The 18924-nt window shown below is 36.2% G+C and overlaps 1 protein-coding gene across 7 annotated transcripts in view; it reads left to right on the top strand.

Moving 5' to 3' along the window:
• IMMP1L (inner mitochondrial membrane peptidase subunit 1) overlaps positions 1 to 18924 on the top strand; it is an 80311-nt gene that overhangs the window by 55268 nt on the left and 6119 nt on the right. For all 7 annotated transcript variants that reach the window (XM_062196362.1, XM_062196366.1, XM_062196363.1 and 4 more), the window contains one exon: positions 1700 to 1826. In XM_062196362.1, the coding sequence (XP_062052346.1) occupies positions 1700 to 1826 (127 nt within the window). The remainder of the gene's footprint in view (positions 1 to 1699; positions 1827 to 18924) is intronic.

Here is an 18924-nt window from a genome sequence, read left to right on the forward strand (position 1 = left end):
GGTCTCTTATTACAACAAATAGTTAATGAGCACCCAATTTTAAAATGTGTACATTACAGATAATAAGAGAAATGAGCCACTGATACTGATTTTTAAAAGCTTACCATCTCTCACACATTCAAATGGCCTTTGGCAGAATAAAGGTTCCATACTCTTGGTCTAGACATGTATTTTCATCTAAGTTCTATGAATGTATCTTGTTAGACAACCAAATGTATATATATAGTCTATATTAACAATGCTGGTGCAAGTATCTGGGTCCCTGCCACCCATGGGGGAGACCCAGATGAACCTCCTGGCTCCTGGCTTTGGCCTGCTCCAGCCCTGGCCATTGTGGCTATCAGTGGAGTGAACCAGTAAGTACAAGATCGCTCTCTTTCTCTCTCTCTCTCTGTAACTCTTACTTCCAAATAAATAAGTAAATATTTAAAAAAAATTATTACTCTGATTACTGTTTTTTTTGTATTTCCTGTAAAAATTCTTATGAAAGTGTACTTTTTATTACCTTCTATAAGAATCCTTCTTAGGAATTCCCCTTTGATTTAGACGTTAGGAAAAATTTTCTTACCTCCCAAACTAAATACAATTTTTCTTTATTTTATGATTTTCACAAATTAATTTAACTTCTCTCTCAAAGTTTCAAATCCATTTTAACACAGATCACAATAGTTAAGTTTCAATTTAATCAGGTATTCCTTTTTATTTTTATTGGCTTTTGATATTATTTTGACATATACATCTTTTATTATAAATAGCATGAAATTGTTTCTGGAATTACATGCAGTTAATAGATAAATATGTTAAATACTTTCAAATATGTGATTTATGCAGCTTTAAGCATTTTATTTGCTTCTTTCAATTTTCTCTTCAAATGTAAGTCCTTTTGACTATACTATAGATTATAGGGGTTATATAACTTATACTATTGTTCCATTCTTTAGGCTTTAGGAAATAATAGATAATGTTTCTACCTCTTTATTGTACATTAGAGTTGATTAGTGCTGTGTGAAATTTGTTTTTAAAAATCTTCTTATTAAAGATTTATTTATTTATTTGAAAGGCAGAGTTAAAGATAAAGAGAGCAAGAAAGGAAGAGAGATCTTCCTTTTATGGATTCAGTCCCCCAGTGGTTGCAACAGCTAGGTCTGTGCCACGTGGCAGGGGCCCACGTACTTGGGTCTTAATCTGCTGCCTTCCCAGATGCATCAGCAGGAAACTGGACCTGAAGTAGAGGAGGTGGGACTTGAACCAGCCCTCCAATGCTGGATGATGGCATTGCAAGAAGTGGCTTACCACTGTGCCACAGTGTCGGCCCCATGCAGAAAAATTTATTTTGTTCATTTGTGGTATTATATGTAATTGTTTTTCCATAATTTTTGTGCTAAAACTTTGCACAGAGAAGTAATATATAGTTAATATAATACAAATAAATAATTTTGTGGAATTTTCAGAAAGCATAAAACCTTCTAAGAGTTATCAGAAGTTTTAGATAGCTCTCTTTATTACTCTAATTGTTGGACTTTGACCCACAAAAGTCCATCAGAAAAGTTTTCAAAGCTAGAAATTGTATAGGAGGGTCAGTACATGAGAAGATAAAGGATATGACTTTTTTGTCTTAAAAAAGAATTAAAGCAGTGTCATGCATGTGTTTATGCTTAATTAATAACACTTGACATTTCTTTGACTTTTTCCCCCTCAGAGGTGACATTGTGATTGTAAAAAGCCCAAGTGACCCAAGCTCAAATATTTGTAAAAGAGTGATTGGTTTGGAAGGAGACAAAATCCTCACTACTAGTCCATCAGATTTCTTTAAAAGCCATAGTTACGTAAGTAACATTTCAAGATGTTATTCATTGGTTTCATAGTTAATTAACATTAACTGAATATACTGACAAAAGAAAATAATTTTTATTCATATTTTCAATCTAAGAAAAAAATGTTGCATCAATAGAATTTAAGTGTGATTATATGAAGAACAATTTGACTATTATATGAACATTTCCTTTTAAAACCTATATAGACAATCTCAGTAATAACTGTTACAGGCAAGAGTCATTAGTTGTTGCTACAATATTGGATAAAAATTTGAGGAGAAATAGATATTCTCATAGTCTCAGAGAATTTCTCCTAGGATGTTTATTATAAAGGGAAAAATAGTAACATCCTAGCAGAGAACTTGTCAAAGACTACATTAATCAAGAAATTAGTGTTAATTTCACCATTTAACAAGTCATGTATCCATATAATGTAGCTCCTGAATTGAAGCACCAAAAGAGTCATGTCACTTTTGTGGTATTCTTGTGAAAAATATGTACAACCTCAATTTAATCATGAGAAAGCATCTGACAAAACCTAATCAAGGGTTAATCTACGATATGACTGATCAGTGCCCTTCGGAGATGGCATGTTCATGAACAACAAGGAAAGACTGAGGAACTGTTCAGATTGGAGAAGGTAAAAAAGACCTGATAGCTAAAAGCAGTCCGGGATCCTGGCAGAGAGTTTCTCTACTGATTGATTAATAGGAATTCTGGCAAAATCAAGATTTGCTGTTTGATTTTTAAAAAAACTATTTAAGTTTTTAGAATAGAAATTGTATAGGTCAATTTGTACATAGAAAAAGTGTGGAATGAGCAGTAGAATGGAGAGTGAAGAACAGATGTCATGTGTTTGCGCCTTTCGTCTGTCACATGGTTGCTGTGACAGAGCAAATGGGTGAGGGCCTGGTCTTTTGTTGGTTTACTCAGCATTTACTCTTCTAACTTTAGTAATAATTACAGCTTAATTTCCTAGTTTATTACTAAAAGGATAATTTAAGTTACTAATACAGTGTTAACCAGCTTACATCCATATTTACCCTTACTGTAAACAAATAGCTGAAGAGTTATTTACTTATCTGTTATTTACTTATTATTGATAATGGAATATGATTCAGCAGTGCAGTGTTGTAATGTTTATTATTACAATGGTAAATACACATTATTTTTAAAAGCTTTTTTTAAAAAAAGATTTATTTATTTATTTGAAAGTCAGAGAAAGAGGGAGAGACAGAGAGAACTTCCATCTGTTGGTTCACTTCCCAGATGGTTGCAATGACTAGGGCTGGGCCAGACTGAAGCCAGGAGCCAGAAGCTTCTTCTAGGTCTTCCAGGGCCAAAATACTTGGGTCATCTTTCACTGCTTTTCCCAGGCTATTATTAGAGAGCTGAAACAGAAGTGGGGCAGCCGGGACTCGAACCGGTTATTAATGTTAGCTGATGATGATAATGTAAATGGTAATAGTATGATGTCAGGTAGCTTACTTTTTTATCATGGCCTTCATCATGGACACTATATCTTTTTATTCTTTAGATATGTCACATTTTCCGTATGGTTTCCTTGTCATATAACCTATAATTTTATGAAATATTTTTGTCACTTTAAAAATCATTTATTTTCGTTTTTATTTTAAAGGTAGAGAGACAGATGTCTTCCATTTGCTGGTTCATTACCCAAATGCCTACAATAGCTAGGGCTGGGCTAAGCTGAAGTCAGGAGCCAGCAATTCAGTCTGGGTCCCCATGTGGGTTACAAAGGACCTAAGCACTTGAGCCATCATCTGCTTTCTCCCATGGTACACAGTGGCAAGAAGCTGGATTGGAACTGGAGTAGTCAGGACTAGAACTAGGCACTTTGGTATGGGATGTAGATGTCCCAAGTGGTGATGTAACTGCTGTGCCACAGCCTGCTTTCAAGTTGTTTTTGCAGCACATATATACTGGAGAATAGAAACACTTTTGTCAGAACAATAGAACGAATGATAGCATCCTCTGTCTACAGATGGATTGAAACATCATTGTTGTTATTTTCTTGTTATGAGTTATTAGAGGAAGAATATCAAGACAGTGGGGTTCAAAGTCTCAGCTAAATAATCAGGATAACCAGAGGACTGTGGCATATAGATAGTTAAAATATTCTATTCAAGGACAATATTTGTTTAATTTTGAAATGCTTGATGAGTGGAAAAATTAGAGGACATTCCCATTTTGTTCAAGGTGTATTCCATTCCTTTTGGTTTCGCCTGTTTAAAAATGTACAAAACCTAATGGTAATAATGCTTCTCAACATTTAATATGTACTTATTCTGTACTGTTGAAACTCTTTACAAAGGTAAACTTATTTAATCATCACATTAGCAACCCAGTGAGGCAGGTAATAGTGGTACTTGGTAGAAAAACCAAACAACAGGGGTGTTAAATAAATTTCTCAATTTCAGACTAAGAAGAATTGAGATTCAGAGATACATAACTGATTATTTCTAGTCCTATCTCATCAAGTTGCAGTTCCTTACAACGTATTTGTCTGTTCAGGGGCAGTATTTCTCTGAAAGGCGAAGTGTTTTTGAGGGCTTCCCTCTTGCCAGTATTCCTAACCTAGATTGTTCAAGCCATAAGAACTGTGTAGCTATTACAGAAAATCACTTTAACAAAAGTGTTCCATTAATCAAGGTGATTTATAACAAAAATCCATCCAAGTTTGGAGTACCCTGAAAAGATACCCATAGCATTTGCAGGTTCTACCCCTCTAGAGGGTTCCCTTTTTCAGCTATCTCAGAAGCACACTGGTGCTATTTGTTATGAAATGGGTTTCTTCTTCTTACCTATTTATCCCCTTAGGAAAGTTATTATTGCTTATATGATGAAGGCCTTCCTTTATTATTCAGATCATGATTGACTCACATAGTTAAGATGATAAGTATTAAATGTGATTTGAATTGCAGACCCAAAAAAATAATTTATTATTCTTATATGTAGGGTGCATTGGAAAGCAACATATCAAAACTGTAGTTGGTACACAGTCTATAGAGTTTAGCATATGAAAGAAATAGCATTGTTTTTAAGTTGGCAAGAAAGAGTATATAAACAGATCATTGGTTAAATGATGTGGAATCATTTTATTCATTCCAGAATTCGAAAAGTCCTTATGGCGAACAACACTTATACACCAGATTTATTTTTTTCCAGTAGGTATTTGGAAACTAAGTAGTTCTGTCAAGGTGCTAATGTATTGAGTTTTGCTTATTTTGGTGTTACTGAAGCTAATAATTCTTCCCTTAGTTATGAGCTGAATATTGGTTATTAGCTTAAGTTGTGACTCTTAAACATACAGTAATCAGCGTAAACATCTTAGACTCTTTGTGCATATACTGCAGGAATTCTTCACTTTGTTGCTGGAAGCTACTATTTAACAAAAAATAATTCAATTGGAAGTAGAAGCATTTAGCAAGTGAGAAATAAAGTAAATTAGCATTCTCCTGTTGGTTTGCACAGTAAGGCAAGATGCAAAATAAAAGTCTTTAATTTGATCTCCATTTTTTTAGGGATTATAGAGCTAGGAATTAGTTTACTAAAGTTTTGTTGGAAAGCTAATGAAGAGAAGAAGAAAAACACTTTTTAATATTTGTAATGATACTACTGTGTGATAGTCCAAGGGTATAATTTTAGTTCTCAGTGTAACTATGCTATAGTTAGGCATTTTTAAATACCGTAAATTTCTATCAGCAAACATGCTGTAAAATCTGCCATCTAAACAGACTCCCTTGACATGCATTGCCCTATAGGAAAGAATTAAGTATACTTGTTACCTCCACTCTGAGCTCCATATTTTCTTGAACTATTTTCACCTAGGCTTTGGTCCCTACCACCTTACTGAAGCAGTTCTTGTCAAAATCCCCAGGAACTTATCTGTTGTCTCTCCTGTGGTCAACTCTTTGTCCTTATCTTACTGAAACCCAATTTCACTTAGTTTTGTGAACACTAGGATTTCTTCCTTTCTATTTTTTCTGAATCTCCTTTGTTGTTTTTACTCCTCATTATCCAAATATTTGAGCCACTCAGGGTTTGTGTTTTACTCTCTCTCTCTTTTTTTTTTTTTTTTTTTAATATTTACCTATCTCTCTGTCTGTCTGTCTGAAAGGCAGAGTGACAGAGATGAAGAAGCAGAAAGAGATCTGCCATCCACTGGTTCATGCCCCAAATGGCCAAAACAGCCAAGGCTGGGCCAGGCCAAAGCCAGGAGCAAGGAACTCCATCCAGGTCTCCCATGTGATTAGCAGGGATCCAAGCATTTGGGCCTGCTGCTTCCCAGTGCATTAGCAGGAAGCAGCATTGGAAGTAGAGCAGCTGGGACTTTAGCCAGCACTCCAATATGGGATGCTGCTGTCACAACCAGTGGTTTAACCTGCTGCATCAAAATGCCAGCCCCTAAGGATTGGTATTTTAAGCAGCTCTTGTTTATATGTACTTACGAATTGGATGACATCCTGTCTCATAGTTTTAAGTACCATCTAATTTATCCCAAATTTATAGTAAGTGCATCTTCTCCCCTGAACTCCAGAATCATATATCTAATATGTATTTAATATCTTTGCTTTAGTGGATAACAGTCATCTCAAACTTAATATGCATGTGTCCAAAACTAATACCCCCATTCTCTTTCTCAGACTGGCTTCTTCTACAAACTTCTTAGTTCCATTCTTCTGCTGGTTCAGGCCATAAACCTCAGAGATTTCTTTGACTCTCTTCCATTTTCACCCTACATGGAATCAATTAGCAAATCATGATGCTTATAATTTTTAACTGTATCAGAATCAGACCGTGTCTTGCCACTGTCACTGATATCATCTGTTGCATCCAGCACTGCAGGGTGTCAGGTTAACCCGAAAGAGGTAGTTAAGGAAGCAGACTCAGATGAAAGATCTTAATATGGAGAAACCAGCAGACACTCTGCCCACTGCCAAAGGAGATAGAAGCAGAGGCCCAGATGTCTGGTTACTCTGGTTACTCCAAGTATTTATTAGCAATAGTGATGTGATCGATTAATCATAAAAAATGTGCAGTTTCGTGAAAACAGGATTTCACAAGGAAGGAGTTTAAACGTAGTGAAACAGGGAACAATGGGGAGTTTGGGTGTTTACAGGAAGGACTTGTTTGCTTGGAAGCTGGGAGAAGAGGACAAGCACAATGTGGAGGGGTCCTGAGGGGGGCTCATTATTAACTGGGGCAAAAAGGCCACTTGCTATTTACTGGTCCCTCAGCATTTCCTTAGCTGCCTCAGCATCATGTCAAATGACCTTTGCCATTGACATAACTCCACTGATCACCTTTGCAATCTGGCCAACCATGCCTTCAGCAGAATTCAGGCTATGTGGTGGTCTCAAAAATTCAGGCCTTTGGCTGACACCGCGGCTCAGCAGGCTAATCCTCCGCCTAGTGGCGCCAGCACACCGGGTTCTAGTCCCGGTCGGGGCGCCGGATTCTGTCCCGGTTGCCCCTCTTCCAGGCCAGCTCTCTGCTGTGGCCCGGGAAGGCAGTGGAGGACGGCCCAAGTGCTTGTGCCCTGCACCTCATGGGAGACCAGGAGAAGCACCTGGCTCCTGCCTTTGGATCAGCGCGGTGCGCCGGCCGCAGTGTGCCGGCCGCGGCGGCCATTGGAGGGTGAACCAATGGCAAAAGGAAGACCTTTCTCTCTGTCTCTCTCTCTCACTGTCCACTCTGCCTGTCAAAAAAAAAAAAAAAAAAAAAAAAAAAATTCAGGCCTCTAACAGAATTCAGGCCATGTGGTGGTCCCTGATAATCATCCTGACTCAATGCGAACTCATCTTTCTTATTTTGTGGCAATAATTACTGAAATTCTCTTTGTGCATACTCTTCCCAGTTTTTTGCTTCCCTATCCTTTCCGCTGATACTCCCCACACAGTAACTGAAGTGATCCTCTGTGATGATGCTATTAAAGAGCAAGTATATTCCTCATGCTCAAAGGCCCAATTACTCTCCGTCTCATTTGTAATGAAAGTCTAGACCTTAAAGTGGTCTACAAATCTTACAAGGTCTGCTTCCTTCTTCTGCTGCCTCCTTTTTCTTTTTCTTTCTTTTTTTTTTTGTTTTTATATTTAAAGTTTTATTTAAAGACCAGCATGTTCATTCACTTGCATTTTGTTTGTGTCTGATTTCGCTAGAATGGCAGAGTTTAATAGTTGTGACAGAAATTATATGACCTGCAAAGTCTAGACTAATTGACTCTCTGGTCCTTTACTGGGAACATTTGCTGAACCCTGCTCTACAATAAGTTTCCTTTTAAAAAAATATTTACTTATTTATTTGAAAGGCAGAGTTACATAGAGAGGGAAGGAGAGACAAAGAGAGACAGAGACAGAGAGACAGAGAGGATGTTTCATCTGCTGGTTCACTCCCCAAGTGGCTGCAATGGCTGGAGCTGGGCAGGTCCAAAGCCAAGAGACAGGAGCTTCTTCTGGGTCTTCCATGTGCATGGAAGGGGCCCAAGGATTTGGACCATCTTCTGCTGCTTTCCCAGCCACATTAGTGAAGTGCTGGATTGGAAATGGAGCAGCCAGGACTTGCACTGGTGCCCATATGGGATGCTCGCTTTGCAGGTGGCCTTTACCTATTATGCCACAATGCCGGCCCCAATAAAAGGTTTTTGATGGCAAGGACTCCCAGAATGTACATTGACTGGGCATCCAATAGGTATTTTAAAAGTACTCAAAGGGTAGAACAATATATATATGAAAGGTATGACTTTTTTTATAGTTTCTATTCTAATTCTACTTTAGTTTATTCTACTTTCTATTGCCAACTTGCTTCTGAGTAAGGACATGATATTACAAATTTTCAGAAAGGTGACTTTTCTTGTAGTTCACCATTCTGAATGCTAGCAGTGAATTTGCCACATCTGTGGTCACTCTAGTCTTCGTAGACTTGAAAGCTAAGCTACTTGTAATGGAAAGGCTATCTGACCACTGTGTACTAGGAGAGCAGGGTGCTGCTTGTTTCTTTCTCTAAGGGACTCCTATTTGGGCTGCATGATATTTTTCAGTGTAGAATAAAAATCTTCCTGACTTTGAATTGACTTATTACTTTAAAGTACTGAATTTTGTCTAAAATAATTCTCCTAAAGGAGTGGTTGATTTGAGATACTCTGGACTTTGCCCTGGTCTCATTTCGAGGGAAGGTTTGGTGCCTCAGAAATGCCATGGTAGTTTTGTAATGATGAAGGTTAGATTGCCATTAAAACATTCAGTACCTGCTAATTAGTTTGTTTGGTAATGAGAGTTCTCTACATTTCAGTAGAAATATATGTGTCTTCTGGACTTCTTTAAATAGTATTCCGGTACTTTGTTCTTTTGACCCTTTTATTGGTTGACAGATTAATGATGGTTAAGTTATCTGTGGTTTGTAAACTTTTCCCTTAAGTATAAACTTCTGCTTTCCACTGGTTGTTCATTATAAAATGAAGAATAATTTTTTAAAATTTTCCAAATAATTAAAACTTTACTGAGTTTTAGTTTCTGAACCAAAGCACATCCTTGTATTGAAAATTGACTTATTAATAGGATTTAATTATGGGAATTTATTATATTACTGTGGTTAGAGCACAGCAGTTTTTACATTGTTGATGGAAATGTCTACTTATTAGAAAAATTATTTTTTAACTTTAAATGTACCAAAATATCAGTCTGTTTAAATATTTTTGGTTGTCCTTGAAACTATAGATGTCAGTGTTAGACACAGAAAGAGAAATGTTTTTACTAAATGAGGTCTATTACTATAAAAGGGTGATGTTAGATGAATAAGAAATGTGGAATTTTTTATATTTTTATTTTTCTTTGTGAATTACAGGGTATATTAATAACAACATTATCATTATTGGCAGGAATGTAAGAAATAGGGTCAATTTTTCATTTTAGAGAGAACTAATTTAATGCATTCAGTATACAATGGTGGTATAGTGTTTTTAAAAGAACCTTAGAAGTGCAACAATATGGCAATAATAAGGTTGGCTTACAATATATTATAAAATATTTAAGTAAAACTGGTTGGCAATCTGAAAAAAAATCTCACTAATTAGACAGCATTAGAAAATGGTCACATTATATTGTTAACACTAACAGTCCTTTAATGTGTACTTTGTATTTAGGATATAGTTCAAATCCCTGAATATCCTAATGCTGTTTTTCTGTTTGTTTAAATGTCATTTACCTTAGCTAAATGTCACAACCATCTGGTCTTCTATTACCACTTGTATTATAAACAGAAAAAGTACTTCTGTGTAGGGAGAGGAGTCATCAGATTGAAAGGGCTTGTTTATTATAAGCTGCTGATACACTAGATCCGTATGTCATTTAAATAGAAGAACTACCTAATAATGTCACTTATTACAACTAGGATATCTAAACAAGGGACTCGCTTTTTGCAGACTATGGTGATAAAAACCTGTGCTACACACTCATTTCTCAGCAACGGTTCCCAGGATAATCAGTCACAGCATAGTGCTAATGCCTTGATTGCAGCTGATGTGGAGGAAATTTGTTTACTCTTTTGCTAAAGTGAAGTTCGCTGCGGAGATGACGTGACTTTTTCATCCTATAGCTAACACAATTCTGAAGATAAATTTGACTTATTGTTTACAAGTTTGAGGTGTTTTTGTTCAGATGTTAACATGAAACAATCACCTGGGAGGACCCCAAACTCAAGGATTTTCTTATGTGTTCTCTGAACGTTTTCAGAATCTGAGCTTAATTTAACAATAATATGTAGTGATAGAATTTTATTTTGTACTACTATTTTCATTATATAGATATATATGTATATATATATATATAAAGTTTATCATTTCTACTGAGTTTAGGAGGTGGTCCTACAATTAGTTAACGTTTTTCAGCATAAAATATTCAGACCACTCAAAATTCGAAAATCAGTATCATTGGTGTACATCTTGTGAGGCAGAATGTAATTCAGTAAATATTTGTTTTCATCTTCAAGCTCTCTATCTGTACTTTGAATTTGCCTACACCTAATTGGAAAAATTAACAAAGGTTGAAATTGTAACACTGCTGCTCAATGTAAGCATCTGAACCAGCCTCCAAACTCTGTTGCTAATGAAGAGAATATATTCCAAGCATATGTGGTTTCTTAATCTGATATAATCATTTTACCAGCTCTGCTGGAAAAGCTGCCGTTGTTTAGGGGAATATGTTAAGATGTCTTTTGGAAAAGGCAACTAAATGAAATTCCTATGTAACCACTTTGTTTAACTAAAATTTGACAGGTTAAGCTTGGTTTCTGTGACCTGCATAATCTTAGCACATAAAAATATATTTATTATACCAAACTATTCTCTGACTTAAACAGGAATAGGAAAGAGGAATAAGAAATATAAAAGTAGGTATACATGTCATAAAACAGTGGAAGATACTAAATTAATATGAAAATATTGGCCTAACAAGTCATTGTATTGCTAAACTAGACATGTGAGAATGTTTTCCTCCTGGGTTAGAATTCTCATTTTAAGAAAATATATAAAAATATATAAATCATTTAGCATGACACAGTTAGTGCCTGAATTCTCACTGAACATACACACAAGGCCAATAGAGAAAGGAAATGAAACAGTATCTAAGAGAGTACTAAGTAAAAGTCTCAAGGTATAATTCAAGAGTCTAATCTACCTTCTTCCTGTTCATACTGTGTATGAATCTCTAAGGCAGGAAGTATTAGAGAAACCTGTCATCTGAGGAGACTTGAAATTTGACCCCCTCTCCCTATATAAAGAAAGTCAAATTATGTCTAGGGACATAGACTAAGGACTTCAGACCTCATACCAATCTCAGCATTCAGACATCTTCTTTAAGAGACTGCTTCAGGAACAGCCCAACCACTGGACTTGCGGGGTAGGGGACACTGTGCAGAAAGGTAGGATGGGAAAGGAGACTGTAGGCAAATTTGCCAGTTGTTAACTTCTGAAGTTGTCATTTTTACTTATGCATGCTATCAGTTAATTCCATAAACATTTACTGAACACTTACTTGGGGGCCAGCACTACATGAAGGTATATAAGTTCTTGCCTTCAGTAATGTGCAACAGAAATTTCTGAAATAATGAAAATATTCTATATATGTGCTGTCCAGTAGGGTGATAGCTAGGCACATGTAGCTAACTGAATACATGAAATGTGGCTAGAGTGCCTGAGAAACTGGAATTCTTAATTTTTAATATAATTTCTAAACTTTAATAGCCACATGAGTGACTAGTTACTACTGTATCGGATAGCGCAGCTTTAGAAATTCTCATTCAAGCTGCAGGATCAGTGAATAACAATATGGCATAACAGAATTATGTACAGAGTGCTATGAACAGACCCAAGGATGTTATCCAGAGTGGGCAGATAGGATTATCTGCCTGGGGACTGAGCTGCAGTTTTAAAGGGTAAGTAGGAGCTGGCCAAGACTGGCAGCATATTATGAAGGTGAAAGTAACAGTGTGGCATTGTGTGTTAGGGGAACTGTCAAAAATAAGTTCCTATGTAGGGAATATGCATGAAAGGAGATAAAAATAAAAGGGGTAAGCAGGGCTCTTACAGTTCTTTCTGTGTCTCAAGCAGGGAATAACATGGCTAGACTTAATCCTTCAAAGATAAGTCTCATATTAGTGTGGACTAACAGGATGGGTTGGAGCAGGAGAGACTGGAGACAGAGACCAGTTAATAGGCTTAATTTAGACACAATTGAGATTACCACTGAGAATGGAAACAAGTATCAAAATTTTAGAAAAATTAAGGAAATTTATAAACAAGATCTTATAAACAAGATCTAACGCTGGAACCGCTATCTTTAAAATGAAACTCAAGTTTCAGCTTTAGCAATAAGGGTAGGTGAAATAATAAAATAAGGATATGGGGAACATGCAAATTTGGGAAATAGAAGACCTTTTCAATTTTGGGCAAGTGAAGTCTAATAATAAGCCTAAGATTATATTTTAAATTAACACAGTGGCAATTAAATTATTATAGCAAAATACAGTGGCAAAAATACTGTGCTTTACCAAAATGATGTCTGGATGCCTTGCTGTTCCCTTTTTTAAGGCCACATAGTATGTTTTCATGATCTCTTAGTCAAAACAGTGTTTTCATGCTTTCAGCCCTGCACATCAATCTACTTTTTTGAAGCTACCCTTTGAATCATGCATCATCACAAAAAATTCCATCTGTCATCCACCTGCACAATATACAATTTTATATTCACAAAGCTAGATTTCATTCTAAATAATGTGCAGGGTTTGCAATGTTAGAATTGTTTTTTGATGAATAAAAACAGACGTCTTCTTTAAGTGTCAGGAATAAGACTTTTGTTGGAAATGTATTATGCAGTGTGTATTTGCTTTACTATTAGAACTGTTTAGAACTATTTTTCTGAGTGCACAAGAAAACTCATTATTTTAGTACTTAACCATATTCTGTTACACTCTGAAATACTGTATGTTGCATTAAGTTATTCTTATCTTAGATTATGATAACGAGTATATTTTTTAAAAAATATTTATTTATTTATTTGAGAGGCAAGGTGACAGAGAGAGAGAGAGAGAGAGAGAGAGAGAGAATGAATCTTCCATCCACTGGTTCATTCCCCAAATAGAGAGAGAGAGAGAGAGAGAGAGAGAGAGAATCTTCCATCCACTGGTTCATTCCCCAAATGGCTGCAATGGCCAGGGCTGGTTAAAGCCAAACCCAGAGCCTGCAACTATATCTGGGTCTCCCAATGTAGGTGGCAGGGGCCCAAGTACTTGGGCCATAATCTGCTGCTTTCCCAGGTACATGAGTAGAAAAGTGGATAGGAAGCAGAGCAGACAATTGGAGCTCCAATAGGAGGTGCTGATGTCTACAGTGGCAGCTTAACCCACTGTGCCACAACATCGGCCCCAACAAAAGTGTATTAAAGTGGAAGCCAGAGATAATTTTAGAATGAGAATATAAAATACGTCTTTTAAATACTAATCCCCAAACAAGGCAGGTAACATTGTGTTTACAAATAGAACAAAAAGGAAGTCAGAGGGTAAGATGATTCACTGTCTGATAAGACTGGGATCTTAATGTTGGATGACCTGGATGGAAAACCCTATGCTGCACCTTCAAAGTCCTTCCTTCACTTTCTGAATAGTTGGTAAATGAAGTAGATGCTTCATAAAGAAAGACCTAAATATTCAATATTTAATAAATATTGCTTGATGAAGATGCCTGTTAAAGGACTAAAATGTTAGTCTTTACTATTAATTTGGGATGATTTTATCTGAATTTAATTGAACCAGAGTAATTCATATGGTACTTATTCACAATTATTGTACATATTGGATTCAATTCAAAGACTCAGTTATAACCATACCTGTGTAATTGAATACAGTGTAAAAACAAAAGAACTAAGACTAGGTAAATTTGCAAAGTGCAGTTCACTTTGCAGAGAACTGGGTAGGCAGACTGCTTAGGAAAGCAGGAACAAAGAAAGCCCAGTAGGTCTCATTCACTACCGCAGCTGGGGCAACTGCTAGGAAGTTCTCTTAGAGTGTTTACAGGATGCCAGGAGCATGTGTTACTGCATTTGGTTCTCACAGTATTTCTGTAAGGTAATTTATTTGTCCTAGTTGAATAGATGAGGTTTAAATAGCATGTACAAGTGCTTAACTGGAGGTTTGCATAGCTGCATTGGGACCTCAGGACTATGACTCTGTGAACTGTATCTTAAACCACTATCCTTAACATTTCAGAGATTACTCACTCAGATTGGATGAAAGTATTGAATACTTATGGAGAAGATGGAGCTTAGCCTGCAATATCTGTAAGAATGAGGAAGTCAAGTCTTAGACTAAGCAGGGAGCTACTCAGTAATGAAAGAGAAGCTGTTAATAAAAAGCCTATCTTCCAGTCACATCCCTGTGTTGCCTACTGAAACTTCTTTATAGATTCCTCTTTTGCAATGATTGGCTGTATCCTAAGGTGGCAGGCATCAGTTTCATTTTTTTTTTTCCACTTTATTTGAAAGATAGAAACACAAGAGAGGGAAAAAGAGAGACATCTTCCATCCACTGATTGACTCCCTCAATGCCAGCTAAAGCCAAGGCTGGGTCAGGCTGGGTTTCCACTTGTGTGGCAGGGACCCAAGTACTTAATTTAACATCTGCTGCCTCCCAGGGTGCACATTAATAGAAAGCTGGATTGGAACTGGAATTGGCAGGACTGGAACTAGGTACTCCTATTTGAGAAATGGGCATTCCAAGTGGTGTCTTAAATGTTGGGACAAGTGCCTACCCTTGAATCATTTTTAAGTAGAGAAGGACAGTAACAGTCCCCAAGACAGATATGGATAACATAGTAGTAAGGCAGAATTTTTTTTTAAACTTTTATTTAGTAAATATAAATTTCCAAAGTACAGTTTATGGATTACAATGGCTTTTCACCCCCATAACTTCCCTCCCACCCGCACCCCTCCCATCTCCCGCTCCCTCTCTCATTCCATTCACATCAAGATTCATTTTCAATTATCTTTATATACAGATCGATTCAGTATATACTAAGTAAAGATTTCATCAGTTTGCACCCACACAGAAACACAAAGTGTAAAAATACTGTTTTAGTACTAGTTATAGCATCACTTCACATTAGACAACACATTAAGGACAGATCCCACATAAGATGTAAGTACACAGTGACTCCTGTTGTTGACTTAACAATTTGGCACTCTTGTTTATGGCGTCAGTAATCTCCCTAGGCTCTAGTCATGAGTTGCCAAGGCTATGGAAACCTTTTGAGTTCACCGACTTCAGTCTTATTTAGACAAGGGCATAGTCAAAGTGGAAGTTCTCTCCTCCCTTCAGAGAAAGGTACCTCCTTCTTTGATGGCCCGTTCTTTCTACTGGGATCGCACTCGCAGAGACCTTTCATTTAGGTCCTCTTTTTTTTTTTTTTTTTTTGCCAGAGTGTCTTGGTTTTCCATGCCTGAAATACTCTCATGGGCTCTTGAGCCAGATCCGAATGCCTTAAGCACTGATTCTGAGGCCAGAGTGTTGTTTAGGACATCTGCCATTCTATGAGTCGGCTGTGTATCCCACTTCCCATGTTGGATCATTCTCTCCCTTTTTTATTCTATCAGTTAGTATTATCAGACACTAGTCTTGTTTGTGTGATCCCTTTGACTCTTAGACCTATCAGTGTGATCAACTGTGAACTGAAATTGATCACTTGGACTAGTGAGATGGCATTGGTACATGCCACCTTGATGGGATGGAATTGGAATCCCCTGGCACGTTTCTAACTCTACCATTTGGGGCAAGTCAGATTGAGCATGTCCCAAATTGTACATCTAACTTTAAATGAGAAGAAAAAGAAGCAGGGCTGCGTAGAAATAGTACCTATTGAAATAATCAGTGTGTTGTTCTGGGCCTGTTTCTTATAATCCTTTGTCACGCATTTCATTTGCAAGCACTTCAGGCTACCAGATATTCCACTGTCTTAATTATCTCAGGTGGGCAGAATGTGGACAGAGAGAATGTCAACAAAAATAGTGTATTAGTGAAACTGTTCCCTGCGTTTGCTGTCAGAGATACTAATAACTGGTACTTGAGACACTTTCATTACTTTTTTAAAAATTAAAGATTATTAATGTTTTCTCAGTTTTGTGTTTTTTAAAAGTTCTAATTTTTTTATAATTCTTTTTTTTTGCATATGTTTGTTTATGGCTTTTGCTGCTATTGCATGAAGGTAAACAATTATTTACTCATGATGTTTCTAATTTTGTTACATGATTTGAACAAACACTTGCTTTTATATAGTCTTTTTAAATAAATTAATAAATGAATTTATTTTCCAAATATTGTCTCGTAGTTATACATAGAGTCTCAAGTCATGATTAAGCAATATGCATTAGTTACATGGTGGTGTAGAAATCTGATTGTATGTCATTGATGGAGAGATATAATCATGTGTGCAAAATGAAATACTTCTGAGACTTAACTGCCACTGAAGTATCACTTCCATTTGCTTTTATGAAAAACAAAAGAAAAAGGCTTTATCTGCTTTCATTAAAAGGGTATGCCTTTTTTCATAGAGGAAAAGGAAAATCTAATCTTATAAAAAAGGTATTCCAAAAACTTTCCTCTTTGCCTTTATGATTTGGTTTCTTTAATAAGTATCCTTTCTTTTTTCTTTTGCAGTCATTTAGAAGAACACATAAAGAAGTAAGAGCAATAGGTAGGGCCAGTGTGCAAATGCACACTTCACCCTTGCTAATTTTAAACTATAAAGTATATGGCAAATAGGCTGTTAGTTAAAAATCAGTCTGTTCTTAGAATTTTATTTGTTGAAACTTTTGAAAGGTCAAACACAAATATCTTAGTTTTTAGTCAGAACTTTTTCTTAAGTAGATGTTCTTTGCTTAATCAAACAAATGAGTTTGATTACAGTTTAGTAAACGTGTTATTTGATATTGAGGACTCATTCATCAGATTTCACTTGAATCAAGAAAGGTAACACCTGTGGTTGCCTCACAAAAAGCCTCTTTTGTTAAATGGACACCCGCAGGCCATGAGGCAATTACATTTGTTGCTTGTACTAAAAAGGAGGCACTTAATTAGACCTCAGTAAATATAGCTGAGAACTGGAGGCTTGATTCTTTTGTCCAGCCCTGAGATTAGGTTTTATCATGGCTCAGGAAGTAAACTAGTAAGTAGTAAGAAAAAAACAAGAATGATTTAAGGATTCTTTTAATGCTTTAAAATTTAGCTGTAAAGTGAGTTATGTCTGAAGGACCAAAATTCATATTTGAGCAAAAGTAAGGACAATTTATATTGGCTTTCATTGAAAACAGTTTCATGCATTCATTCAGGATGGCACGACAGACTTGTATAAAAGAAAAACAATCTAAGTATTAAAAGTTTTGAATGAGAAGTAATAAATAAAGACTTGGAATTAGGATTTCCATTTTTGGCCAGTTCTAAAACATTTATTATAAATGTGTTTATTGGAGTGCTTTTCAGCTTCAGTTGTAAAGCATCATAGCTTAAAATTTTTTTAATCTACCTTTGTATCTTGTACACTACAGCTATAAATTTTTTAATCTGGTTTGAATTTTCAACTCAGTGATAACCAACAGATTAACAGACAATAACCATGTTTTGTGTTAGAACATTTTTATTCTGTTCTTTGCCTCTTTCCATACTAAGAAAGTCAGGTTTTGCATTTCAGACCGAAACCAAAAGTGTGTTATATTTCATGATTGCTTAAATAAATGAGTTCTTGGTTAGATTAATACTTCAGTAATGGAGAGATTTGGTGACAGTACTGATGTCATTTAGTTGTACTATGAGGAAGGGCCTACTATATGGATTTGAAGCTAGGTCATTCTCTTTTCACATGACAATAGACAAAGCAAAAATTAAAAAATTCAACAAAGCTCTAATTAACCTGCATCATCATGGACAATGTTCCCTTTTTAAAAAGTACAACTGTCTGAGGCCAGCACTGTAGCATAGTAGGTTAAGCCTCCACTCATGGCGCAGGCATCCCATATGGGCACAGGTTCTAATCCCGGCTGTTCCACTTCTAATCCAGCTCCCTGCTTATGTGCCTGGGAAAACAGGGGAAGATAGCCCTAGTGCTTGGGCCCCTGTACCCACATGGGAGACCCAGAAGAAGCTCCTGGCTCCTGGTTTCAGATTGGCTCAGCTCTGGCCCTTGCAGCCATATGGGGAGTGAACCAGTGGATGGAAGACTGCTCTTTCTGTCTCTCCCTCAGTCTGTGACTCTTCCTCTCAAATAAATCAATCTTAAAAAAAAGAAAAAAAAACCAGTATCACTGAATGAGTTAAGACATATGTATATGCCTATATGTATGTATATATTTATATAATTAATGTAAATAATAGGAACATCATAAAAATGTAAACTTTGGAATTTATACTTTTTTTAATCTATATACCTTGCCCTGCAACTTACTTTTCTATTGATTATGTCATCAAAATCTATTACTTTTTTTAAACCAACTATCCACTATTATATAAATCAGCTTTAAATTTAGTCTTTACCTACTGAGAAACATTTATAATG

The sequence above is a fragment of the Lepus europaeus genome, chromosome 7, assembly GCF_033115175.1.
Source record: "Lepus europaeus isolate LE1 chromosome 7, mLepTim1.pri, whole genome shotgun sequence".
NCBI classification, from domain to species: domain Eukaryota; kingdom Metazoa; phylum Chordata; class Mammalia; order Lagomorpha; family Leporidae; genus Lepus; species Lepus europaeus.